The sequence below is a fragment of the Anguilla anguilla genome, chromosome 8 (assembly GCF_013347855.1).
Source record: "Anguilla anguilla isolate fAngAng1 chromosome 8, fAngAng1.pri, whole genome shotgun sequence".
Lineage (NCBI taxonomy): Eukaryota > Metazoa > Chordata > Actinopteri > Anguilliformes > Anguillidae > Anguilla > Anguilla anguilla.
In genome coordinates, this window is record NC_049208.1 from 49343608 (window position 1) to 49371011 (window position 27404).

Here is a 27404-nt window from a genome sequence, read left to right on the forward strand (position 1 = left end):
ACTCGAATGGACCAGGCTCACGTCCCCTTTTTCACTGTAATAAAAAAAAAACACCCATTCATTAAACTAAAATACTTTATACCACAATGCAGACAGGATCATGGCAAAGAAATTCATGTAAACATCTTATTGTTCAAACTAGTTTTCCGAGTGACTGAGCCACCAGAAATCATGTACACTGGCAGCAGGTTAGCTGGCTGTGACATAATAATCCAGAAGGTGGCGCATATCTTCTTTTCACCGTAGTTACAAAAAACCACCTGTTTCTAAAACTCAGATGATTTATAACACACTGTAGACAAGATCTTGGTGAGGAAATACATGTAAACATATCGTTATTCAATCTATGTTTAGCTGTCCAGACATGTCAGAAAACATTTTATAGGCCCTCTTTCCTGACATGACTTGGACGAATTGGAATTGAACAATCAGGATGATGTCAAGACAGGGATTGGCTACAATTTGAATAACATTTCATTTCTACCAATACAAAATCCCCTCTGGGGTTATTTTGAATAAAATAGGGAGTGGTGGTTTTCTTTTGGTGCCCTTGCGCTTCTGAAAAGGCTGTAAAATTATAAGTCCCTCAGGACGATGGCAGCTGTAACGTTTTTACATTTAAATAGGAACATTTGTAACCCTAACCCTAACCCTAACCTGAACCCTAACCCTAACCAATTAACATTAAGTTCACGGTGAGTTTTTCCTGTGATAAAATGTGTAATAATGTCTTCAATGTGGATAGATTTTTTTATAATGATGCCACAGTCATGCATTCTGACAACGGCACAAACTTTGTCTGAACCGAAAGAGAACTAGGTGAAGGAATCAAGAACCTGAACCAGGCTGAAATACAAGATACTGTGACGCAAATTTTCAGCCCACCTGCTGCTTCTCACCATGGTGGTGCATGGGAAAGGCAGATCTGCACCGTAGTTCAGTGCTCAAGCAACAAATCTTGGACGATGAAGGCCTACAGCCTGTCATGTGTGAAGCTGAAGTCATCATCAACAACCAACGCATGACCATGACATCAGATGACCCCCAAGAACTTGAGGCAGCATTGCATAACATTCCACCCAATGTTTTTACGAAAAACTGACAGTATGCGCACCAACGTTGGAAACAAGTCCAGTATATCGCCAGTCTGTTCTAGACCAGGGGGACTCGAGAATACTTACTATCATTGCAAGAATGCCAGAAATTGGAAAGACTCAAAAAAAACGTCATATCTGGAGATGCCGCACTGAAAGTGGATGACTCCGCCCCTTGCAATTGCCTGGCGCCAGTACTGTGTGAAGTGTTAGTGTGAAAACCAGATCTACCACATTGGAGAGACCTATAACTAAACTCTGTCTGCTAAAGAAGCAGTGTGAGAGTTCATAATGGGGACATCAATAAAAAGGCTTTATTTTTACTTTAGGGAAAATTGTATGGCTCTATGTTCAAGTCCTTTAAGTAATTGGTTTAGCCAATTAGGGGACGAAATGTAAGTAAGTGACGAAAAGGCATTTTTCTATGCAAGATGTGCAACTTATGTGGGAGGATGTGTCCCTCTGGGTGTCCAGTGCTTCATCAGCCCTCCCACTCGCAGGGTCAAGGGCCAGGACCAATTCCTGTGAGGGTTGGAATCGACCCCACAACCTTTGGAGAGGCTGCCGTTTTCTGCACTTGCACCCTACTGTCACCCAACTGTCTGTCCCTGCCTGCTCTGGAGTTTCCCCCTTCCCAGCTGAGTAGCAGTTCCTCATGCTAATGCACCTTGTTGATGTGCATACCCTCCCCCCCACACCAAAAAAACAAAGGAGTGAGTGCGAGTGCATTGTGAGGTATGTGTCCCCCATGGGTACCCTGGCCAGTAGATTGCATTTCACTATTGCAGTTCTGTACATTTGTCTTGTGAATTAAGAAGGTGTATAAACTATATGGACCAGGACGCTGCTCTTACACTTGGATGAAATAATAACTGCACAGGACAGGGATTTTAAACAGTAAAATGTTTAATAGGAAACAACATTGGTTTGTGTTTCAGCCAAATTTATAATGGACGTTACAATGCAGACACCTCTATCCTAACACCATCAATGCTCTGCAGCCAATTAGAGATAAGCTTTATTTTATCTGCCATCGATGTACAAAGCTTGTTAGGCTGTGGTACTGTGAGCTGGATGGGGCTCATTTTTTGGGTTCCAGGTCACACATCATCTTGTAGGATTTCCCAACAAGGTCCGATATCATGTGCATAAACTCATTGATGTCGATTAAATTGTCCTTGTTTTTGTCCAACCTTTTCATAATATCAGCTGCATCTTTTCCCTGCAAAGGGAGAAATTCAAAAGAGGATATGAGTTGGCACTATGCAACTGATATGATATGGCAGAGGAGGAGATACTCAATGAACACACTCATGTTAAAGGTGAGCAGGGGTTATACAATTCCTTAGTGAAGTGGTCGCCGACACCAAAAACCCACAAATCGGTAGAGCTTACCGTGTGCTTTAACCAGTCTGATCCCCTTGCAAAACACTACGATTGGTCCAATCCAATGAGTGACTTCAACTACATGCTAGCTCCACCCACTGGGCTTTATGAAGCCTCCCTCTCCAATCGATGCAGTACACTTATTCAGGACCGAAATTAACGTTTTCCAGATGATTTTTCACCACAATAACTTTGACTAACGATATTTTGACAAAAAAATGAATAAATCCCAATTGGGGCAGTGACACATTGATGTTGAGAAGTAAGGCAACAATTACCTGAAAAATGAGCGGGAACTCTTCTTTGACAAGTTTCCCGAACTCATCTTTGCTGAGAGTTTTCTTATCACTGTCTCCTGAAGCATACTGGTTGAAAACACCAACGAGTAATATTAAGCTGGTCTCAGTGGCTGTGAGCTGTGGAGGTTCCATACTGAAAGATACTGGGCAGTCTGGAAAGAGAGCACTGGCACAGAGAACGATAAATGTCTGTTACTGACCGAGAACAAGCATGACCATCACTCACCAGGGGTAGACCTGTTAATCGCTCACAGAGAGTAAACTCAGATAGGAAATACCCCAATCACTCACAGAGAGCAGGTGCACTCATCATACATGGAGAACAAAACAATCTGATCACTCACAGACTGCAGTTATCACTCACAGGCAGAAATCCATCATGTCACTCACAGACTGCACGCAGATCAAGTGCTTGCAGAAGGCATATTTCCTTACTCACAGATAAAGCATGCATACATCACTCACAGAGTACAGACACTTATATCGCTGACCGCAAACAGCTAGATATCATAAAGACCCTCGTTTTCATTCACCAAGAGCAAGCAGTTCAGTCTCTCACAGAGAACAAATATCACAGCGCTTCATTCAAATCAACTGCTTTTGTACATTGAAAAATTTATTTCAGTCATCATTAAAATTGCAAAGTGCATTGCAAAAGTTTTTTGTACCATATTTTAAACATATAAAGCATTTCATGGAAATGGTCCTGTAGTCCCAGAACAGTGAACTCTCTTAACACACAACGGCAGTTGATCAAGTGAATACACGTGTCAATAGGACACACAAAAGAATGAATATGCTGCAAATGATCTCCTGTCCTCTCCTTCTACGATGCCGTAGGGATTGGTGCTGCTGGTCTTTGCTTTCCTACCTGTTTGGAGGAGAATGTTTCTTAGGTGAGTCTGTGGGGTAAGGAGGAGAAGGAGAAGCTGAGATTATATACAGTTCAGCCTGACACTCCCTGCAAGTCGTACCTCCCCATATCCTCCTACTTTTCCACTCACACATTTATACCTGTGAATTTCAATCCTGTGGTTGATACTCTGTAATTTTCCACTGAGCTTTGGAATTCTTTGATTTGTTTTTGTTTTTTTTACCTGGAAAGTTGTAGTTCGCTGTCTTGCCTCCTGGTTTGACTTAACATTAGCCAATGCTTACTGTGTGAACTGCACTTAATGTCTACATGGCTATGAAAAGCTATTACATAATAAGTATTGTACCTTATCGGACCTGTGTTTTGTAGTTGTACCAATGACCTAATTATATGTAATTATAGCCTTCATTTAGATGTTATTTTTCATAGATCAAATGCAGTCCTTAATGAAATTTGTTAAACACATGTAAAAATATGTACCAAAAAAAAAAAACAATAAATTCAATACAATACAATGCAATACAATAAGCTCTTATATAGCACTCTTCATGCATACATCCCAGGGCGCTTTACAATAAAAATAGAAATAAATAAATAAATAAATAACCTAACAAGTCAAAACTAAGAGGAATAGGCACATGAGAACAAGTAAGTTTTAAGATACGATTTAAAAGAACCAATTGTAGCTGCACCTCTGACATGGCTTGGGATTGAATTCCAGAGGCACAGTGCAGCGCAGCTAAAAGCTCTTCCCCCAACTGTTTTTAATCGGCAACGAGGAACCACTAAAAGTTCAGCAGTAGCTGAACGCAGGGTGCGACAGGGAACATAAGGTTCAATCAAATCCTTCAAATATGAAGGTCCAAAGCCAGGCAATGCTTTGTAAGTAGTTAGCAACACAGAAAATTTTGAGGAAAAACACTGTCCAACACACTAAAGGAAAAAAATGGAGGAAGCAAAAGCTATGTAATTGACGGCACCAATAAATACGAAGAAAAACCAAGTAATGCTACCTGAAGAAATCAGTGAACAGAGGGAGTATATTAGTGTCACAGAATCCAGAGAATGATGGAAGCACTGTACAGGTATTTAAAATACAGGAACAATAGTGACAATAGTACAATGGAACTGCAATGTGCATTAAAGCCTCTATGTTGTATCTTCTGACATTACAAGGAAGGACTCAGGGGCCTTAGACTATCGAGTCTCAGCACAAGGAGACTAAGGGGGATTCCATTTAAGTTTTTTAAATTCATTAACCCTTTGATTTTTTTTAGAATGTTTTTTTTTCTTCAAAATTCTAAGTCAGGGTTCTAGAACGCATGGTAACATTGCTTTCAGTTACCAGTAGTGATTGTTTCATCAGCATAGAACGTTCAGTTAAGAAAATTCGAATTACATATCTATGATCTTACACCTTAAACGGTTAAAAGAGTTAACAAAATGAACCACCATTTTTTTAATGTTGAGATCTGTCAGTATAAGAAGGGGATATAAGTAGAAATGTATTCAAACTAAGATGTGTACTGATATCAGCATTTTTATTTCATTCATTATACATCAATGTCAATGCATGTAATACATTTGCAGGTAATGTAGTAGAGGCAGAGGATTTTGGAGTGTTCAAATCATGGCATTGTCAAATGTTAATTAAATTCTAGATTAGTAAAAAAGTTATATAGTTAGGCACAATCCCTTCAGAGGAAACATATGTGTCTTATGTTCAAACTAGAAAGTCAAATCTGTGGTCAGTAACAGGATATACTTCAGTGACTACAGGCGTGGTTGAATAAAAATGATACAATTGTCGTAAAATAAATATCCTGCTGGCAAAAAATAAATATGAAAGCAATGGAGTTCTAGAACACTGACTTTGAATTTTGAACAAAAAAACTACTCTTCAAAGGGTTCATTTCAATCTATTTCCCCATGATCTCAGTTGAGTTGTTTATTTCAGAAGAGAATTTAGAAAAGGGTGTTCTCATATCAAACATAATCCGCCTTGAACCAAATCTCACCCAGTATTTCGGGTTTGTCAGTGCTTCTCCTCCCTATGTCACCTCACTCTGCCCAGAATTCCTCAACTGCCAAAAACATTCCCTACAGCTAATTATCCATCTCAACAGTCCATTTGCACGAAGGTTCGGCTGCAAAAACACACCTGTAAACTGAAGTAAATTCAGATTCGGGAAAAACTAACAGACCCTGAAGAATCAGGGTTATACCACCAACTATTGATTGTTGAACCCTTCCTGAAGGAAGAATTAATTTTTATAGACTTTTATTTTTATTAAATTATTTATGCCCATAAGCTTGTTTAGTTTTCATTATTCGATGTGTAACAACGCCTTTTTTTTTCCTTTTTTAGTATTTTGACAAGTTGTGATTTTCTGCAAATAAATGTTCTGGAATGATAATATTTGTTTGTTTGAATTAAAGGCAAATATGGCCAGTAGTTCACGAAATAATGTCAAAAGTTAGCTTTTACACAGACATATTCCTAAACTGTGAAACTGAAAATTTGATGTGGATTCTCTATTTGTTCCCAGAGCTGTAATCCATAGGTTATGGGGGTATACTAATACTTTTGCCCATAGCACAGCTGAATACAGACTGCTACAGGTGGAGCATTTCTGTGTGGGAGCTCACCATATAATTATTAAAATTAATAATTACAGCATACACAATCCTTCTGGTTTCATTCTGTATGAATTTATGTAGTGGCAAATTAGATGCAACCATAAAGGTGCAGCTTATTATAATGTGCTTTTCAATGGTAAAAGTATCAGTGTTAACGCCTTAGGTTTGGCAAATATGTTAGGTGTGTTAAGTGTTGAATGAATTTAACGTATACTTATTCATTATTGAATCAAATGAGGGACACTAAGTATATTGACAGTAGGTGCTTCCTCAGTTAATTAAGCAAATTCAGCTAATGAAATCCCAGCAGGTAAAGGCTGTGTATAGGCATACTGGGCAAAGGCCCAGCAACTCATTATTTTTCCCACCACAGAAGAAGAGATCTCAGTAACTTTGAAAGAGGGGGGAGCTGAGGCATGTCCAGATGGAGATTCAGTGATGAAGACAGCCATACTTGCTGATGTTGCACAAGAAACCGCAGCTCAGTCGACGGTGGCATGGAGGTCTGAGGGGAAGAAGTCATCGACTTGGTTGAACCTGCGGTTGAAGGCACACACTCCCCAAACGTGACGCCCATGCATCGGGTTTGGGGAAAAACGGGCGAGTTCACCCCAGGTCTGATGACTGCAAATATCTAGGGCCTGAGCTTAAGTGAGATTAAATCTACTTATAAAGCTGCACTTCAGGAAACAGCTTCTGAGTCATGCCTGTGCAGTGGCGGTTTAAAAATATGTGGTGTGTGCTGGCAACATCACATGCCTTGGAGGAGTGTTCAGGTTTGTCTGCTCTTTCCCGCAATCACCACAATATGATGCCAAATCTGGCCAATCCGTGCCCATTCAGGTTGTACTCTATTTAAAGCTTTATAACTCTAGATGTGAACACCACAGAGATTTGAAAAATGGCTTAAATGAAGCAGGACATTTGTACCATTTACAATACTAGCTTAGATTACTTTATTTCTTCCAAAATTATGAATATAAAGTGCCACAAATGCAATTGTTTAGGCAAAAATCTAAAATGAATTTGCTATTTTTTAGTTCGCAGTGAAATACTGAGAGATTGCATATACACAGCAGGTTAAAGTATACATGTCCTGGATCAAAAACTTCTTGACCACAAGTTCATAAAATCTAAGGGTGGATATGCAGAACTACTAAAGATCTATGAAGCAAAAACTCAGCAGTGTACCCAGCGTCTCCAAATCTACCCAAAATGTCTAAATTACACATTGCTGTAAATCACAACAGAAGAATATATGATGTACCTCCTGTCAAAATGATTGATTGATGCCCTGTCCCCTTGACCTTTTGACCTCTGATATGGTCCGTTTTTTATGGTGCCCATATTGTCAAGATTTGATTGATCAGTTTGAACTTTCGACTTCTGATATGGTTTGGTTGGTGAGGGATAAGGGGATGAGGAAAGGGGGGTTGTGGTTGCCAAATGGTGAGGATAAAAAATAGAAAAAAATAAAAAATAAATAAAATAATTAAAAATAAAATTAAAAATAATTTTAATGTTCAGAATGCTTGGTGTAACTACACTCCTTGTGGGGCAAAGTGCTGGTGCAACTTGAACTTTTTAAAATTCTGTACCAGTAAAACAGGCAATATGTGAGAATATGTAAGTAACTAAGTTTTAAACCAGTGCTTTGGACGTTACACTGTTATCAAGGACTGATGTAGGACCTCATGAGAAGGCAAAGCTGTACACGGCTGATTTACAAAGATTCATAGCTCTTGTCAAGCAAGGTGAAAAAGAAACAAATCAATTAAAACTATCATTCCCCACTGCTGGGGATTCAGAATCAGAGGCCAAAGATGCTGAAGCGCCCTCTAGCGGTGTGACCGATACTGAAGATGCCCAACTGGTTCAAGATATTATATGAAGTGTTCCATCTAGAAGCAAAAAAAATGCCACCTACTTCTTAGACAAAATGTCTAAATCCGGAAATGTTGCAACATGGAACGACAAAGGAGAGTTTGTTTTCAAGGGTAAAGCTGTAACCGGCTCGCATATGTTGGATCTAATAAAGAACATTACAGCGCCTCACAAGGTTGCTGATGATAGACGACCCCTGGGGTGGAAAACATTTATTGAAGCCATAGCCACGATTAATATGCCTCTTTCTGTCATACCTAATCACGGTGTACGTCGCACGATAAGCGCGCACAAAGAAACTACCAATAGCAATCCGGACACCGTTGAAAACTCGAGAAGACTATGAAATCCCAGAGCCTGCTTTTTCAACTCCAGTTTTAGACCGTTCAACATGGTTAGATTTTTAACATGTCTAGTATAAATGATACGCTGACAAAAATGTAATTTTGGTTTAATGTTTTAATAAAATTACATTAAAATTACATTTTACTTTCGAACTTGTGTCTCTTTACTTACAAGCATGACATTTTTAAAGGTTTTAAAAGAGTTAACAGTCTGTATACATGATAGCATATTTTTCACACATTTATCCAGGTATATTTTATCAACATATTTTGAAACCATTGCATCATTCATTTTTAAATTATCGTGATATAATTCGGCTAAAAGGGGTTCCCTTTGGCCCGGTGATGTAAATAAAAGACGCAATGTTGTCCACACGTAGCGCTGAGTGTGTCTTGCACTTGCACCGTGTTGTAAACAATCCGATCGCAGTTCTTTTACAGAAATTTACTGATACTGTCTGGGAAATAATCATAGTCTGGAGGGTTTCCGTAGGAGTCAAAGAATTCACCCGTTTTATCCGCACACATATACAGAGCTAGCCAGTGTTCTCCAGGTTTATTTCGGGGGTGCGTATTCACAATGTACAAAGCGGGGAAATTATGCAGGTTATTATCCGGTAGCTCGTCGCAGGCCAACACCCCTTTAAAGTATTTTCCTGTATGTGGGTTGTTACTCAAAACGGCTGCTAATTCTCTGGTGTTCATGATTAATAATAGTCATACAGCACGTTCCTCCTCTGGTTCACTTCAATGATATTGTCAAAACACGCGTAAACAACCAAATTTACAGTTCTGGGTAGCGCGTTTCTGAATCTCATCTCCAGTCGCATGTTCCCCGTCTTGATCAGGGATAGATGCTGACTGCAGCCTTCTTCATCGGGGGTCAGATTGAAAGCATAAAGCGTGTATTAACAAGGGCTGGTCCTTCAAATGTCTACCGGTAGCGAGGATCAGGCTATAAAACTCTCGAATAGCGCAACTGTTACGATAATGAGGTTGAAACGGCTTGGCCGGAAACTGCTGACCACCGACATACATTGCCACAAACTCTGCATTATAGTGTTGGAAATTAAACGGGTTCTTGCGGTAATCCCCTGTAAAGGCATCGTTATCAACCAATCCTATAATGGCCGTTTTTGGTAGCTGCCCCCAAAACATATTCTCCTGATTACAAACTCGACTACCTGCGGCTAATGAGAAAGTCTTCATGCTGACCCGATCGATAGGACATTTCATATTAGTGGACAATAGCGCCTGCGCATATCCGAGCTTCACAGCGGGTGAGACGCTGACCTTTTTTTTTTTTTACAAATAGTGATGCCGCCACCATTTTAAGCTTGTAGACCTATTGATTGGCGTCAGCGGTCATTATACAGAACTCGTCCTTACCACGAACCATTTTAATTTTCATATCGATACCATTTATCAGCAACTTCTCCTGTAAAAACATGTCCGCGTGTATGTGTCCGAGCATTTAAAAAGTTTTGCTCTCAGCTGTATATAGGGCTCTGTTTTTCAGACCCTCGTTCTCCCCGGTGGGGTCGGGTCGGTTTCGTACATATGTCCGCCGGTATCTTTATAAGAGTCCGGCTGTGAACTGGTTAGACAGTGTCTCATGTCCATAATTCATTAGACATTCTATAACAGCCCGGTAGGGGTAAGTACTGCTAGACTGACTCACCACAGGTACGTAGTGTGGCTTCTCATACGAGATTGTGACGATGTCGTTGTTTGCCCCAGATATATGTACATCTCATAGCAGGGGTACAAAGCTGTCACCTACACATTGGTAGTCGATAACGTCCGTGTAGACGTACATTGTGTAGAAGCCGGCTCTGATATCGGCAGGGTGTGGCGCCACCGGTTTCACAGTTGTCAAGTCGACTCCTGGTTCAAGACTGAGCATCCTAGCCAGTTTTCCTACAGACACTATTATGATGTGTGGTTCGCATACGATGTAAATTTTGTTTTTTATATGACTGTAACTTCAAGTCCTTCCAGCATGGGTTCAGCATTGTGGTTAATTTCATCCAGTAGACTAGATACAGTCTTGTAATACCCGGTATTAATCGTATGAACGCTTCTGATTTTTAAAATATTGTTGTATGTATAAAAAGTACAGTCATCACGTGTTATTGAACTCCAAGTGTGCGGGTACTGGATTTCGGCTAAGCCAACCTCCCACTCCCTACGCAGTTCAATCGGTCTGGCAAACTTGGTTGTATAGCTTGAAATTTTGTTATCGGGGTAAATGTTCATAGATACATTACTCGGGAGAGTAACTGTATCCTCCATGGTTACCTAATGCGCTTGTAGTGCCATGTAAGCTTCTCGACTCATTTATGGACTAGATATCAGCCACATGGCTTGCCGGTATCCAACTGTTGAACTTTTCAGGCCAGCCGACCCATTTGACTAAAACCAGCTTTTTACCCTTCTGCTTCTTCTCCGCTACTATCTTTTCAACCTTAAACATTTTGTCTTTTCCCCACAATAACCTTCTGTAATTCCTCCTCATAAAATGTGCCTTCGATGTTTTCGCCGTCATAATCCTTCAACCTATATACTGGCGGGGTTCTGTGGACCCTTTCAGCAGCTGTGAAATATTCATCTGTATATGTCTGTTCATAGCCTTTCGCAAACTTTCCACGCACTTTGGAAACTCTGACAGAGTCACCCTCCTCAAACTTAAACTTTAGCTTTTTAGGTCTTTTTAGAAACAGACTGTACATATTTTTGAACACTTTAAAATTATTAGTTTCATTTACGTCAACAGGCTTCATTTTAATTGTACTGTGGTTGCTGTTATTGTATGACCAGACCAAATCTTTTACAGTGTCTATGTACCGTCTAGTGTTGTGCGCTGTGAAGTAACGCCACATTCTCGTTTTCAAGGTTCTATTAAACCTTTCCACCACAGAAGCTTTCACATCATTACCTGTGGCAAAATGTGTTATGTTGTATTCCTTCATCAGCTTTTGGAACCCCTTGTTGAAAAATTATTTACCCTTGTCAGTTTGTAGTTTTTTAGGTACATGTCCTTGTGAGAGAATGTCTTCAAAGGCCCGAGCCACTTTCGCACCACTCTTGTTCTCAAGAGGACAAACCCAAGCAAATATTGAAAAGATATCTATACATGTCAACATAAATTTCATATCATTGTTATGTCCAGATAAACTAGACATGTCTACTAAATCAGCTTGACACGTCCCACCCGGTTCCTATGCCAATGGCTGGAATCGACCCCACAACCTCTGGAGAGGCCGCTTTTTCTGCACTTGCACCCTACTGTCACCCAACTGTCTGTCTCTGCCTGCTCTGGAGTTTCCCCCTTCCCAGCTGAGTAGCAGTTCCTCATGCTAATGCACCTTGTTGATGTGCATACCCTCCCCCCCACACCAAAAAAACCAAGGAGTGAGTGTGAGTGCATTGTGAGGTATGTGTGTCCCCCATGGGTACCCTGGCTAGTAGGCTGCATTTCACTATTGCAGTTCTGTACATTTTTCTTGTGAATTAAGAAGGTGTATAAACTATATGGACCAGGACGCTGCTCTTACACTTGGATGAAATAACTGCACAGGACAGGGATTTTAAACAGTAAAATGTTTAATAGGAAACAACATTGGTTTGTGTTTCAGCCAAATTTATAATGGACGTTACAATGCAGACACCTCTATCCTAACACCATCAATGCTCTGAATTGGCAGCCAGTTAGAGATAAGCCTTATTTTATCTGCCATCGATGTACAAAGCTTGTTAGGCTGTGGTACTGTGAGCTGGATGGGGCTCATTTTTTGGGTTCCATGTCACACATCATCTTGTAGGATTTCCCAACAAGGTCCGATATCATGTGCATAAACTCATTGATGTCGATTAAATTGTCCTTGTTTTTGTCCAACTTTTTCATAATATCAGCTGCATCTTTTGCCTGTAAAGGGAGAAATTCAAAAGAGGATATGAGGCACTATGCAACTGATATGATATGGCAGAGGAGGAGATACTCAATGAACACACTCATGTTAAAGGTGAGCAGGGGTTATACAATTCCTTGGTGAAGTGGTCGCCGACACCAAAAACCCACAAATTGGTAGAGCTTACCGTGTGCTTTAACCAGTCTGAGCCCCTTGCAAAACACTACGATTGGTCCAATCCAATGAGTGACTTCAACTACATGCTAGCTCCACCCACTGGGCTTTACGAAGCCTCCCTCTCCAATCGATGCAGTACACTTATTCAGGTCGGAAATTAACGTTTTCCAGATGATTTTTCACCGCAATAACTTTGACTAACGATATTTTGACAAAAAAATGAATAAATCCCAATTGGGGCAGTGACACATTGATGTTGAGAAGTAAGGCAACAATTACCTGAAAAATGAGCGGGAACTCTTCCTTGACAAGTTTCCCGAACTCATCTTTGCTGAGAGTTTTCTTATCACTGTCTCCTGAAGCATACTGGTTGAAAACACCAACGAGTAATATTAAGCTGGTCTCAGTGGCTGTGAGCTCTGGAGCTTCCATACTGAAAGATGCTGGGCAGTCTGGAAAGAAAGCACCAGCACAGAGAGCAGAAATGTCTGTTACTGACCGAGAACAAGCATGACCATCACTCACCAGGGGTAGACCTGTTAATCGCTCACAGAGAGTAAACTCAGATAGGAAATACCCCAATCACTCACAGAGAGCAGGTGCACTCATCATACATGGAGAACAAAACAATCTGATCACTCACAGACTGCAGTTATCACTCACAGGCAGAAATCCATCATGTCACTCACAGACTGCACGCAGAGCAAGTGCTTGCAGAAGGCATATTTCCTTACTCACAGATAAAGCATGCATACATCACTCACAGAGTACAGACACTTATATCGCTGACCGCAAACAGCTAGATATCATAAAGACCCTCGTTTTCATTCACCAAGAGCAAGCAGTTCAGTCTCTCACAGAGAACAAATATCACAGCGCTTCATTCAAATCAACTGCTTTTGTACATTGAAAAATTTATTTCAGTCATCATTAAAATTGCAAAGTCCATTGTAAAAGTTTTTTGTACCATATTTTAAACATATAAAGCATTTCATGGAAATGGTCCTGTAGTCCCAGAACAGTGAACTCTCTTAACACACAACGGCAGTTGATCAAGTGAATACACGTGTCAATAGGACACACAAAAGAATGAATATGCTGCAAATGATCTCCTGTCCTCTCCCTCTACGATGCCGTAGGGATTGGTGCTGCTGGTCTTTGCTTTCCTACCTGTTTGGAGGAGAATGTTCCTTAGGTGAGTCTGTGGGGTAAGGAGGAGAATGAGAAGCTGAGATTATATACAGTTCAGCCTGACACTCCCTGCAAGTCGTACCTCCCCATATCCTCCTACTCTGTAATTTTCCACTGAGCTTTGGAAATCTTTGATTTGTTTTTGTTTTTTTTACCTGGAAAGTTGTAGGTCGCTGTCTTGCCTCCTGGTTTGACTTAACATTAGCCAATGCTTACTGTGTGAACTGCACTTAATGTCTACATGGCTATGAAAAGCTATTACATAATAAGTATTGTACCTTATCGGACCTGTGTTTTGTAGTTGTACCAATGACCTAATTATATGTAATTATAGCCTTCATTTAGATATTATTTTTCATAGATCAAATGCAGTCCTTAATGAAATTTGTTAAACACATGTAAAAATATGTAATCGGCAATGAGGAACCACTAAAAGTTCAGCAGTAGCTGAACGCAGGGTACGACAGGGAACATAAGGTTCAATCAAATCCTTCAAATATGAACGTCCAAAGCCATGCAATGCTTTGTAAGTAGTTAGCAACACAGGAAAATTTTGAGGAAAAACACTGTCCAACACACTAAAGGAAAAGAATGGAGGAAGCAAAAGCTATGTAATTGACGGCACCAATAAATACGAAGAAAAACCAAGTAATGCTACCTGAAGAAATCAGTGAACAGAGGGAGTATATTAGTGTCACAGAATCCAGAGAATGATGGAAGCACTGTACAGGTATTTAAAATACAGGAACAATAGTGACAATAGTACAATGGAACTGCAATGTGGATTAAAGCCTCTATGTTGTATCTTCTGACATTACAAGGAAGGACTCAGGGGCCTTAGACTATCGAGTCTCAGCACAAGGAGACTAAGGGGGATTCCAAAGTTTTTTAAATTCATCAACCCTTTGAAGAGTAGGTTTTTTAGAATGTTTTTTTTTTCTTCAAATTTCTAAGTCAGGGTTCTAGAACGCATGGTAACATTGCTTTCAGTTACCAGTAGTGATTGTTTCATCAGCATAGAACGTTCAGTTAAGAAAATTTGAATTACATATCTATGATCTTACACCTTAAACGGTTAAAAGAGTTAACAAAATGAACCACCATTTTTTTATGTTGAGATCTGTCAGTATAAGAAGGGGATATAGGTAGAAATGTATTCAAACTAAGATGTGCACTGATATCAGCATTTTTATTTCATTCATTATACATCAATGTCAATGCATGTAATACATTTGCAGGTAATGTAGTAGAGGCAGAGGATTTTGGAGTGTTCAAATCATGGCATTGTCAAATGTTAATTAAACTCTAGATTAGTAAAAAAGTTATATAGTTAGGCACAATCCCTTCAGAGGAAACATATGTGTCTTATGTTCAAACTAGAAAGTCAAATCTGTGGTCAGTAACAGGATATACTTCAGTGACTACAGGCGTGGTTGAATAAAAATGCTACAATTGTCGTAAAATAAATATCCTGCTGGCAAAAAATAAATATGAAAGCAATGGAGTTCTAGAACACTGACTTTGAATTTTGAACAAAAAAACTACTCTTCAAAGGGTTCATTTCAATCTATTTCCCCATGATCTCAGTTGAGTTGTTTCTTCCAGAAGAGAGTGTAGAAAAGGGTGTTCTCATATCGAACATAATCGGCCTTGAACCAAATCTCACCCAGTATTTCGGGTTTGTCAGTGCTTCTCCTCCCTATGTCACCTCACTCTGCCCAGAATTCCTCAACTGCCAAAAACATTCCCTACAGCTAATTATTCATCTCATCGGCCAGTTTGCACGAAGGTTCGGCTGCAAAAACACACCTGTAAACTGAAGTAAATTCAGATTCGGGAAAAACTAACAGACCCTGAAGAATCAGGGTTACACCACCAACTATTGATCGTTGAACCCTTCCTGAAGGAAGAATTCATTTTTATAGACTTTTATTTTTTATTAAATTATTTATGCCCATAAGCTTGTTTAGTTAGTTAGTTTAGTTTCTGCAAATAAATGTTCTGGAATGATAATATTTGTTTGTTTGAATTAAAGGCAAATATGGCCAGTAGTTCATGAAATAATGTCAAAAGTTAGCTTTTACACAGACATATTCCTAAACTGTGAAACTGAAAATTTGATGTGGATTCTCTATTTGTTCCCAGAGCTGTAATCCATAGGTTATGGGGGTATACTAATACTTTTGCCCATAGCACAGCTGAATACAGACTGCTACAGGTGGAGCATTTCTGTGTGGGAGCTCACCATATAATTATTCAAATGAATAATTACAGCATACACAATCCTTCTGGTTTCATTCTGTATGAATTTATGTAGTGACAAATTAGATGCAACCATAAAGGTGCAGCTTATTATAATGTGCTTTTCAATGGTAAAACTATCAGTGCTAACGCCTTAGGTTTGGCAAATATGTTAGGTGTGTTAAGTGTTGAATGAATTTAACATATACTTATTCATTATTGAATCAAATGAGGGACACTAAGTATATTGACAGTAGGAGCTTCCTCAGTTAATTAAGCAAATTCAGCTAATGAAATCCCAGCAGGTAAAGGCTGTGTATAGGCATACTGGGCAAAGGCCCAGCAACTCATTATTTTTCCCACCACAGAAGAAGAGATCTCAGTAACTTTGAAAGAGGGGGGAGCTGAGGCATGTCCAGATGGAGATTCAGTGATGAAGACAGCCATACTTGCTGATGTTGCACAAGAAACCGCAGCTCAGTCGATGGTGGCATTCACCCCAGGTCTGATGACTGCAAATATCTAGGACCTGAGCTTAAGTGAGATTAAATCCATTTATAAAGCTGCACTTCAGATAACAGCTTCTGAGTCATGCCTGTGCAATGGCGGTTTAAAAATATGTGGTGTGTGCTGGCAACATCACATGCCTTGGTGGAGTATTCAGGTTTGTCTGCTCTTTCCCACAATCACTGCAATACCTTTATAAGAAATAGGCCACCTTGTCCTGAATGTGATCTGTGTGTACTCACCATTTGTTTTTATATTTTTTTGTTTGTTTGTATTAGCATAACAGAACTTGTACTCATGTGGGTATATTTACTGTATGTTCTCTTGCATTGTTAAGATGCAAGAACCTCCGCTAATGTAGTATAAAGTAAGCCGTGTGTTTGCTTTACTCTCAATTAATTTTAGTTTAAAATTGCTTAATTACAGTGTGGCAAGGTGAGTGCCACCGCTCGGATATAAAGAGAGAGACGAGTTCGTATGGTGCACATCTTTTTATTTTTAGCCGAACACCCAGCTTTTCCGACAACAAGGATTTTTCCTTATGCAGCACTTCCTCCGTGCAGCACGTCCTCTGTCACCAGACCCCATCTGTCTCCGAGAACGCCTTTCAAGCACCCAGGCTCACTGTCAAGGTAACCAGCACATTGTTAAACAAATAAACATTTAAAGAGCGGTGCTGATTAGCAATCCCTAACAGCTATGGCGTAGAGTCCGAGAGCCGCCCCGCCCACTCTCTCTCTGCAGCCAACGCACAAACCACGCCCCCCTTACCACATACAGCAAATGATTAAAAAAATATATAAAACAGTCAAAGGCTGGGGAAGAGAAGAAAAGCTTTCCACCATTAATATTCTTGCCACCTCACTTTTGTTCTTTTTTCTGTATGAAACAGCAATTGCAACATTTAATGGTTGCCTGTTTACTTTATTTATTTAGGACAGGGGATTGTAGTTTTAGTGCGGATGTTTTGCACCAAACATTTGCAGAAAATGCTGGGACTTCAGCTAGACCCTGCCTCTGTCGTGCTTCCTTCAGAGTAGTGTTCCTTCACACACAGCGAGAAGATGCTGCGCGCTTCAGCACACGTACTGTGACTCTGTCCAAGTGGACCAGAGGGCTCAGCGGTGCTTTGACTTCAAATTGATTCCATTGGATACTGGGTGGGCTGTGGCAGTTTTATCTTTGAGTGCTGTGCCTATTACCTGACTAACATGCAAATAAACCAAACCATTTAACACGTGTGCAATCAGAAGTTACTATACTGTTGCCAAAAATCAATACAAATAAAATGCATTGTGCCCTCCATAATTTATTTTATTTTAGTTTTTTTTTTTTTTTTTGGCTCTTCATTCTGTATTAGATTTGTAATGAAACAATTCACATGTGGTTAAAGTGTCATGGTTTTGTGTTCCTGTCTGTGTTTCCCTTGTTGGGCCGCCAGATGGCGGCACTTCTGTTTTGTGTCCTGCTCCCCCCTGTTTAATTGTATGATTGTTTTCAATTGTCTAATCATTGTTTTCTGGCTGTCTCGTTTCCCCTTCCCTTCCGTGGCCTGATTGTTCATGGTGCCCTCCTGTGTCTCGTCAGTGTCTGTCTATTTAAGTTCCCGTCTCCTGGACTCAGGTGCTGGATCCTTGTTGGTTGAGTTTTTGCGTGTGTTTCCCCGTGCCTGTTTTTGTTCACCTGCTTCTGCCCTGCCCGTTTAGCTTCTCTCTTTGGATTTTCTGTTTTCTGTTTTTTTTAAAGTTTTTGTCATTAAAGCCTGTATTCCCCTTTTGGAGTTCATGAGTTTTTTTTAACTCTGCATTTGGGTCAATTCCCTCGACAATCCGTGACATAAAGTGCAAAAAGCAGAAAAAAAGTGCAGAAGCTGGTAGCGTCTTCCTGCATCTGCGTTGTGGTAATGTCAATTATCTATTCTTTGTACATGTAAGCAAGCCATGTGTGTACTCAGTTGCACGCCACACTGGGTGGTTATTATGGAGAGATATTATTGCCCCTTTTGACAACAAACCCTCTTCCGTGAATTACAATTCGGCAATGCATTGATATTGATTGGCTTGCTATCTCTCTGCCCAGTGTGACATTGACAACTAGCTAGCTAACAGTCAGTCAGTGGGTTTACATGATGTTTGAGAAAGTTGATTTATTGTTTTAGTCCAGCTAAAACTGGACCTTTAAAAATCATGTAAACATCGTAGTCCGACTGAAATCGTACCAATATGAATTTTCAGACTAACATACCTAGATAACGCGGTTCGGGGTCGATTTACTACGGCATGTATACGCTTCAATCGGACTACAGTTGGCCTAGGCGTTCTGCGCATGTTCCGTAATTTACATAGCAACTTCACACTCACGGTGGCCAAGCGGAATCGATAACGTTTCAGAAAATATGTAACGTTAAAAGATTTAATTCAATCTTCTACTGGGACTTTTGCCATTTATTGAGGGTGTGACTTAAATTCCAGTGCCGCTGACTATAATCAAATGTTTTTCACATTTACTGTTCGATTGAGCAAGTAGCCTGCCATTAAAAGTACATTTTTATGGGTTAGTGCTGTCCAATTGTAGCCTACTTCACATTAACCTTGTACAGCGATCAATAAAGGCTATCAGCACAGTACCACTTAATTATTGTCACTTCTATCGCCACTGTAATGACCTAAAGAAAGGCGACAAACAACCTTTTTTGTGAGAAATGCATTGACGTGATTAGAAATCCCTAGCAAGCTGTGGGGCATTTCATACATTCAAACCCAGTATTTCAAGTAGAGAGCCCTGCCAACCTTAAAATTGCAACCATTTCCCAAACATATTTTCTAAATGAATTTAAGTGCTTTTTTGGCTTAAATGTAAATGAAAGAAGTAATCACATGTGCCTCCACCCCTCAAGATACATGATGCTGTAGATCTCATATTATAGACCTACCTTTAGCAATGGGAGGGGTCAGGACGGCTAACGCACCTTGTTTATGTGCACTACCCCCCCAAACCCCCCATCCCCAAGAAAAAAAAAAACTAAAGAGTGAGTGTGAATGCAGTGCATTATGTGGTATGTGTTTCCCCCCCATATACCCTGGCCAGTAGACTGCATTTCACTATTGCAGTTAATAAACTTTTTATTGCAAATTAAGGAGGTGTAGGCTATAAACTACACAGACCATGACACCACTCTTTACACTTGGATGAACAATGACAAAAAATAATAACTGCACCGGAAAGGGATTTTAAACAGTAAAATGTTTATTGGGAAACAACATTGATTTGTGTTTCAGTCAGATTTATAATCAGGTTTGAGTTCAGGCACCCCTGTTGGAACAGCATCAGTCCTTTAAATTGGCAGCCAATCAGAGAGAAGCTTTATTTTCCAGCCTTTTTCCCTGCTACGGATTTCAGCAACGTGGCGTGGGACATTGAGCTAAGCACGGACATTAGATTCATGAACTCGTCGAAGTCAATGGTATCGCCGGCAATCTTGTGCACTGCTTCTTTCAGTTGGGCCGCATATTTATCCTGCAAAAGGGAGAATAAAGCGTTTACGTGGGCAGGCAATGGAGGAGTCCTGAAAGCCACACAATAGGTGGAGCTGATCGTGTGCTTTAACCAATCAGAAACTTTTATCAAAACATTACAGTCGGTCCAAGCCAGTGAGTGACTTGAACTACATGCTAGCTCCACCCACTGGGCTTTACGAAGCCTCCATCTTCAATCAGTGCATTACACTTAATCAGTTTGCCAGACAATCTTTTACAACAATAACGTTAACGTAATAAAAAAAAATTTTAAATCCCAATTCAGGCAGTCACACAGGCTGATGTTGAGAAGCAAGGCAATAATTACAGGAATTAAGTTGGGGAACTGCTCCTTGACGAGTTTATCGAACTCTGATTTGCTGAGCGTTTGTGCATCCCCGTCTCCTGAAGCGTACTTGTGGAATATGCTCACGATTGATCCCAAGGCCATCTCACCGGGTTTAAGGTCACTTGCCATACTGAAAGAGACTGGGACACCTGGCAAGAGAGCACAGACACCGAGTGCAGAAACGTTAGTTGCTGACTCAAGAACACGCATTTCCGGAACTCACGGGGAGTAGACCTGTTAATCGCTCACCGAGAGTAAATTTGTCAGTCACGCAGATGGGACATACGGCAATCACTCGCAGAGAGCAGGTGCATCAATCGCACATAGAGAACAATGCAATCCGATCACTCACAGAATGCAGTTATCACTCGAGGGCAGACATCACATATGTCACTCACAGACGGCACACAGTACTTTGCAGAAGACATAAATATTTCTTTACTCACAGATAAGGTATGCATACATCACTCACAGAGTACAGACACTTATATCACTGACCGCAAACAGCTAAATATCATAAAGACCCTTGTTTTCATTCACCAAGAGCAAGCAGTTCAGTCTCTCACAGAGAACAAATATCACAGCGCTTCATTCGAATCAACTGCTTTTGTACATTGAAAAATTAATTTCGGTCATAATTAAAATTGCAAAGTGCATTGTAAAAGTTTTTTATACCACATTTTAAACATATAATGCATTTAATGAACATGGTCCTGTAGTCCCAGAACAGTGAACTCTCTTAACACACAACGGCAGTTGATCAAGTGAATACACGTGTCAATAGGACACACAGTAGAATGAATATGCTGCAAATTCTCCCCTGTCCTCTCCCTCTACGATGCCGTAGGGATTGGTGCTGCTGGTCTTTGCTTTCCTACCTGTTTGGAGAAGAGTGTTCCTTAGGTGAGTCTGTGGGGTAAGCATGGAAAGGTGAAGCTGAGATTATATACAGTTCAGCCTGACACTCCCTGCAAGTCATACCTCCCCATATCCTCCTACTTTTCCACTCACACATTCATACCTGTGAATTTCAATCCTGTGGTTGATACTCTGTAATTTTCCACTGAATTTTGGAAATCTTTGATTTGTTTTTATTTGTTTTACCTGGAAAGTTGTAGCTCGCTGTCTTGCCTCCTAGTTTGATTTAACACTAGCTTATGCTTATTGTGTGAACTGCACTTAATGCCTACATGGCTATGAAAAGCTATTACATAATAAGTATTGTACCTTATCGGACCTGTGTTTTGTAGTTGTACCAATGACCTAATTATATGTAATTATAGCCTTCATTTAGATATTATTTTTCATAGATCAAATGCAGTCCTTAATTAAATTTGTTAAACACAGGTAAAAATATGTAACAAAAAAAATAAAAATTAAATAAATTCAAGGAAAAACACTGTTCAACACACTAAAGGAAAAGAATGGAGAAAGCAAAAGCTATGTAATTGATGGCACCAATAAATACAAAGAAAAACCAAGTAATGCTATCTGTAGAAAGCAGTGAACTGAGGGAGTATATTATTGTCACAGAATCCAGAGGCTGATGGAAGAAAAACATATGTAAAAAACATAACTTGCTGAGTGATCATCAGTATGGCTTTAGAGCTATAGGTCCACCTTAATGGCAGTGATGGAACTGGTAGAAGAATTATCTATGGCAATTGATAATAAGGAATATACAGTAGGAGAGATTTTTAAAAAACATTTGATACTATTGATCATAGATTGGTAAGGAAGAAGCTTGGAAGATATGGGATTAGAGGGGTAGCATACTCATGGCTGAGCAGCGATCTTGAAAATAAGCATCAATATGTGCAAATAAATAATGAAAAATCAGAGTGGCTGAAGGTTACTTGTGGGGTTCCACAAGGTTCAGTGCTGGGCCCGAAACTGTTTTTTACTGTATGTAAAATAGGGTTAGAATTCGAAGGACCCTGTAAATGTATTAAATTTAGGTGCTAGTTTCTGACCGGTATTAAGCTCCACAGGATACAAGATATCAATCGTTCAGGAGATTTATTGAAGTCCTTTACACCCAAGTCACCACTCAATAATTTCTTGGTTGCTGTCTTCTATAGCCATGTTACTGTGCCTGTAAGCGTACATTCAGTTCCTGTCTGTTCTATAATAAATAATAAACAAATAAATAAATAATAGACTAACATTTGCTTTTATGGGGTCCTGACAACTACTAAGCCCCTTCCTGCCTAACTAAATGTTCATTAGGGGCACTATAACTAAATGCAGGTGAGTAAGCTGGCCTTTTGTACAGCCGCCCCCAAATCTGGACCACAGGTTTGCTCTCGATAGGCCAGTTAAGTATCAGCGTCTTCTTTAGGGAGCGCTGGGAGGCGGATGAGGCAGGCAACTGGCCTGAGATAGGTGCGGTCCTTGACGAGAACTTCGGCAGTCCTTACTCTCCCATCTGCTCCAGGGTGGACAGCTTTCACAGTTCCGACAAGCCAGAGAGCCCTTGGCGCCTGCTAGTCCACCATCATCACCACTGTTTCGACAGCCAAGTCCTCCTTGTCCCCGAGCCATTTCTGTCGGGTTTGGTGTGCAGGTAAGTAATGGAGAGTGAATTTGTTCCAAAACTGATCTGCCAAAATCTGGCTGTGTCTCCATCTCTTCCCACTGATGAGCTCAGACTACGGGTATATCACCTGGGGAAGTGAAGAGTCTGGCTGCCCCATCAGGAGAGAATTTGGCGTGATCGGATCGGGGTCCACAATGTCAGAAGACACATACCCTAGTGGTTTAGAGTTCAGTATCCCCTCGATCTCTGTGAGAACAGTTCTCAAGACCTCTTCAGAGACCGTCCGTGAGCCAAGAGTGGTATACAGGGTGGCATTTATCGACCTTATCTCCCTCTCCCAGGAGCCACCGAAGTGGGGGGCGCTAGGGGGATTGTACCAGAACTCGATCTGCTGAGCTGCTAGCTGGTCTCTCAGGGATGGTTCAAGGTTATGAACGGCTTCTTGCAGTTCAGTGTTGCCGCCCTTGAAGTTCGTTCCATTGTCGGACAGCACCTCGCAAGGCTTCCCTTGGCGAGCAATGAACCGACGAAGAGACATCAGGTATGAGTCTGTGTCGATACTTGACAGTAGGTCAATGTAAACTGCTCAGGTATGAGTCTGTGTCGATACTTGACAGTAGGTCAATGTAAACTGCTCAGGTATGAGTCTGTGTCGATACTTGCCAGTAGGTCGATGTAAACTGCTCAGGTATGAGTCTGTGTCGATACTTGCCAGTAGGTCGATGTAAACTGCCCTGGTCGTAAGACACTTGTAGAGGATGCCCCAGCGTTTCTCATTCCGCCTTCCTATCTTTATGAGGAAGGGACTGAAACAATCCACGCCGGTGGAATAAAAAGCTGGGCGGAAAAGTCTCAGGCTTGAAGGGGGCAAGTCGGCCATCATCGGGTTGTCAGGTTTGGCACGCCATTTACGACACTCTGCACAGCTGTGCTGGGACTTGCGTACAGCCTCTCTGCCTCTCAGGATCCATTAGCGTCGTCCGATCAGGGCCAGGATGACAGAGCTGGTTGTCAAAATGTTGGATCAGCATTTTGGCAATCTGATGTGCAGGGTCTAGGACGACTGGATGACGAACATCAGAGCTCAGTTCAGTGCATCTGCGAAGACAGCCTCCTACCCAAATGAGCTTAGTGTGTAAGTCGAACTCTGGCGCCAGTGTAGCGAGGCAACTGTTTGACGAGACTTGATTTCCTGCTTGCAACTGAATGTAGTCCTCTGGAAAACTATCCAGTTGGGCCTGTCTGAGAACTTCTGGCTCAGCTTGTGCGAAGTCATCAGCTGAGGGGTTGTCCGTACCTTTTACCGCCCCGTGAACCAAGTGTGCTGTGGGTTCTACCAGCTTCTGAAATGTGTCATGCCGATCCATATCAAGATTCAATGGTTGAACGTTTGCCATAGTGGCACCGCAGAAGGTTGACTTCTGCAGCTCCTCTGTGACGTCAGGCGGTGTTTCTACGGGACTATTCAGCCAGGCTGATTCTGGTTGCCACAGGAAGGTTGGCCCTTGGCTCCAGTGATTGAGTTCACTGATCCGGGATAGTGTCAGGCCGCTTGTAATGTCGTCAGCAGGATTACTTTGGGAATCTACATACCGCCACGGGTGGGGATCTGTAAGTTCTTGCATCTCGGCAATCCTGGTGCCCACGAACACTTTAAACCTACAGGATTCAGATGTAAGCCAGGTCAGTACCGTTGTCGAATCTGTCCAGTAGGTGGTGTTGTGGAACTCCAGGGTGAGTTCCTTTTTCAGAGTAACGGCTAGCTGAGCTCCAGTGAGTGCACCGCAGAGTTCTAGACGGGGGCATTGAAAGTTGACGTTTGGGAGCCACTCTAGATCTAGCTGCCAGAAACACAACCTGAATCTATCCACTGCTGTCCTCTGTGCGGATGTAAGCCACAGAGCCGTAAGCTCTCTCAGAAGCATCTGTGAAGATGTGTAGACTTCGGCTGCTCATGGTAGGGTCCAGAGCACTGCTGGCATAGCATCTCGGCAATGTGACCTCAAACAGATGAAGAAGCTCCTTGTAGGTTGGGATCGTCCCACTCCCCCTTTTTATCCCACAGCATCTGGACAAGGATTTTGGCTCTTGTCGTATATGGCACGATGAAGCCTAGTGGGTCGTACTGCTGGGCAAGGATCTGATAAATGTAGCACATAGTGGGTTGGACTTTCTTCATCTGACCGTGTTTGTAGCCCAGGATATCGGACTGACACTGCCAACGTAATCCAAGGGTGCGTTCCTCAGGGTTTGCACTCTCCTGGCTGAACCAGAGCGCACTGCTCTGCGGCCTGGATTCTTGAGGCAGATGACTGATGATCTCAGGACGGTTGCTAGCCCACTGACGTATATCGAATCCACCATCGGCAAGGAGATGACACAGCCTGTCCCGTAGCTTCTTGGCCTCCTCAGTGGAGTAGAAACTTTGCGACCAGTTATCCACGTAGAAGCATCGTTCAACAGATCTCTGCACGTCTTCCTCAGGGTCACTGTGGTCAAACACGTGTCGCTGAAGGGCGAAAGTGGCACAGTAGGGCCTTGAGGTAGTTCCGAAGGGAAGGACCTGCCATTGGTAGACATCAGGAGGGTCAGTTCTTCTTAGGTCTCACCACAAGAACTCACCACAAGAACCGTTGTAGGAAATACAACATGTATGCAATAAACATCTAGCTGAGAGAGTTAGGATAGCTAAACATGTAAATAGCTTAAGGTTGCCATGCAACATGAGCTAAGTAAGGCTGTACATGAACCAAAAGGTACTTAACAATATTAAGTAATAGCACTTAGCAACATATCAGCATACACAGATTAAAGGTATCAATTAGATATTACACAGTGCTAACTAAACAGTAATTTCCATGTTAGAATGCTAATCGCGATGCTAACAGTATGCATTACAATAGAATCAAATAAAGATAGTGTTAAGTTATACCAAATATATTGTACATCAAGCAATATTTAAAGAAATGTAGAATGACTTACATTTTACTGTATGCACAACTTAACACTGACGACCAAATGCACAACAGAAAAGGCGCAGCAGGGGTGACGTCTTCACATTCCTCACATTATGGAGGTTAACATGTGCTTTCTTGGGGTCCTAACAACTACTAAGCCCCTATCTGGAAATGGCCAAATATGTGCCTGACTAAATGTCCATTAGGGGCACTATAACTAAATACAGGTGAGTAAGCTGGCCTTTTGTACACTGTACATAAATTATATCTGCAAGTTATCTAAAGTCTTAAAGTCTGTTTTATTTGCTGACGACACAAGTTTATTTTGTTCCAGAAAAAATTTGGAACAGCTTCTGGATATAGTGGAAAGGGAATTAATAACCCTTAAAAATGGTTTGATACTAACAAACTATCATTTAACATAAGTAAAACTAAATTGATCATTTTTGGTAATCGGAAAATTAGTAATCAAGTACAAATTGTGATAAATGATGTTGAGATAGAAAGAGTGTATGAAAATTAATTTTTGGGTGTGGTAATGGATCAAAAACTGTTTGAAACCACACATAAAACAATATTGCACAAAGCCAAAGATATTCTGAATCAAAATTCACTATGTATTGTACTGTTCTCTTGTACTTCCATACATTACCTACTGTGTGGAGGTATGGGGAAACACAAAACCAACACAAATCCAGTTTTCATGATACTGAAGAGAGCTATAAGAATTGTAAACAGATCTGCCTATCAGGAACCAACCAATACATTATTTATAAATAAACATGCTTTAAAATTTTATGATTTGGTAGACTTTAAAACTGCATAAATAATATATAAAGCAAAAAATTGAATGCTTCCTGATTGTATCCAGAGGTTGTTTGAAATTAGAGAGAGGTGGTATGAATTGAGGGGGGGTTGGGATGTTTAAAAAAACTAGAGCTGGGACAAATATAAAGAACAGATGTACAGTACTGTGCAAAAGTCTTAGGCACCTGTAAAAAAAATGCTGTACAGCTAAGATACTTTCAAAAATAATGAAATGAAAGGTTATGAATATCGAAAAAATAATATAAAGAGCAGTAAATAGTTAAAAACTAAATAAAAACAAAGATTGGTGTGACCACCCTTCACCTTTAAAACTACACCAATTATCTTAGGTACACTGTCGGTCATTTTAATATTTTTTCTTTTTTTTAAACACCTATTGGAAAAATTACTTATTATTTACTGCTATCTATGTACACTCATCTTTGTAAATAAAATGTTAATGACTGAAATAAACTATCTATCTATCTATCTAAACACTGTACAGGTATTTAAAATACAGGGACAATAGTACAATGGAACTGCAATGTGCATTAAAGCCTCTATGTTGTATCTTCTGACATTACAAGGAAGGACTCAGGGGCCTTAGTCTATCCAGTCTCAGCACAAGGAGACTAAGGGGGATTCCATTTAAGTTTTTTAATTTCATTAACCCTTTGAAGAGTCGGTTT

At 40.7% G+C, this 27404-nt stretch overlaps 1 protein-coding gene across 7 annotated transcripts; it reads right to left on the minus strand.

Annotated features, from left to right (window-relative positions):
- Positions 1 to 1982: 1982 nt before the first annotated feature.
- On the minus strand, positions 1983 to 21376 carry LOC118233722 (protein S100-G-like). Of its 7 annotated transcripts, none has more exons than XR_004766553.1 (3): positions 13780 to 13839; positions 2759 to 2931; positions 1983 to 2316 (listed from the first exon to the last, which is right to left on the minus strand). XR_004766553.1 is itself a non-coding variant. In XM_035429602.1 (3 exons), exons 1-3 carry the CDS (start codon positions 21334 to 21336, stop codon positions 12309 to 12311), a joined length of 360 nt encoding a protein of 119 aa, XP_035285493.1. In that variant the 5' UTR covers positions 21337 to 21351; the 3' UTR covers positions 12110 to 12308. The 7 variants fall into 7 exon arrangements, 2 of the variants coding, with proteins under 2 accessions (XP_035285493.1, XP_035285492.1); XR_004766552.1 differs by having other exon boundaries at positions 2759 to 2945; positions 13780 to 13831; XR_004766554.1 differs by lacking the exon at positions 13780 to 13839 and adding an exon at positions 3651 to 3702 and having other exon boundaries at positions 2759 to 2945.
- Positions 21377 to 27404: the final 6028 nt, after the last annotated feature.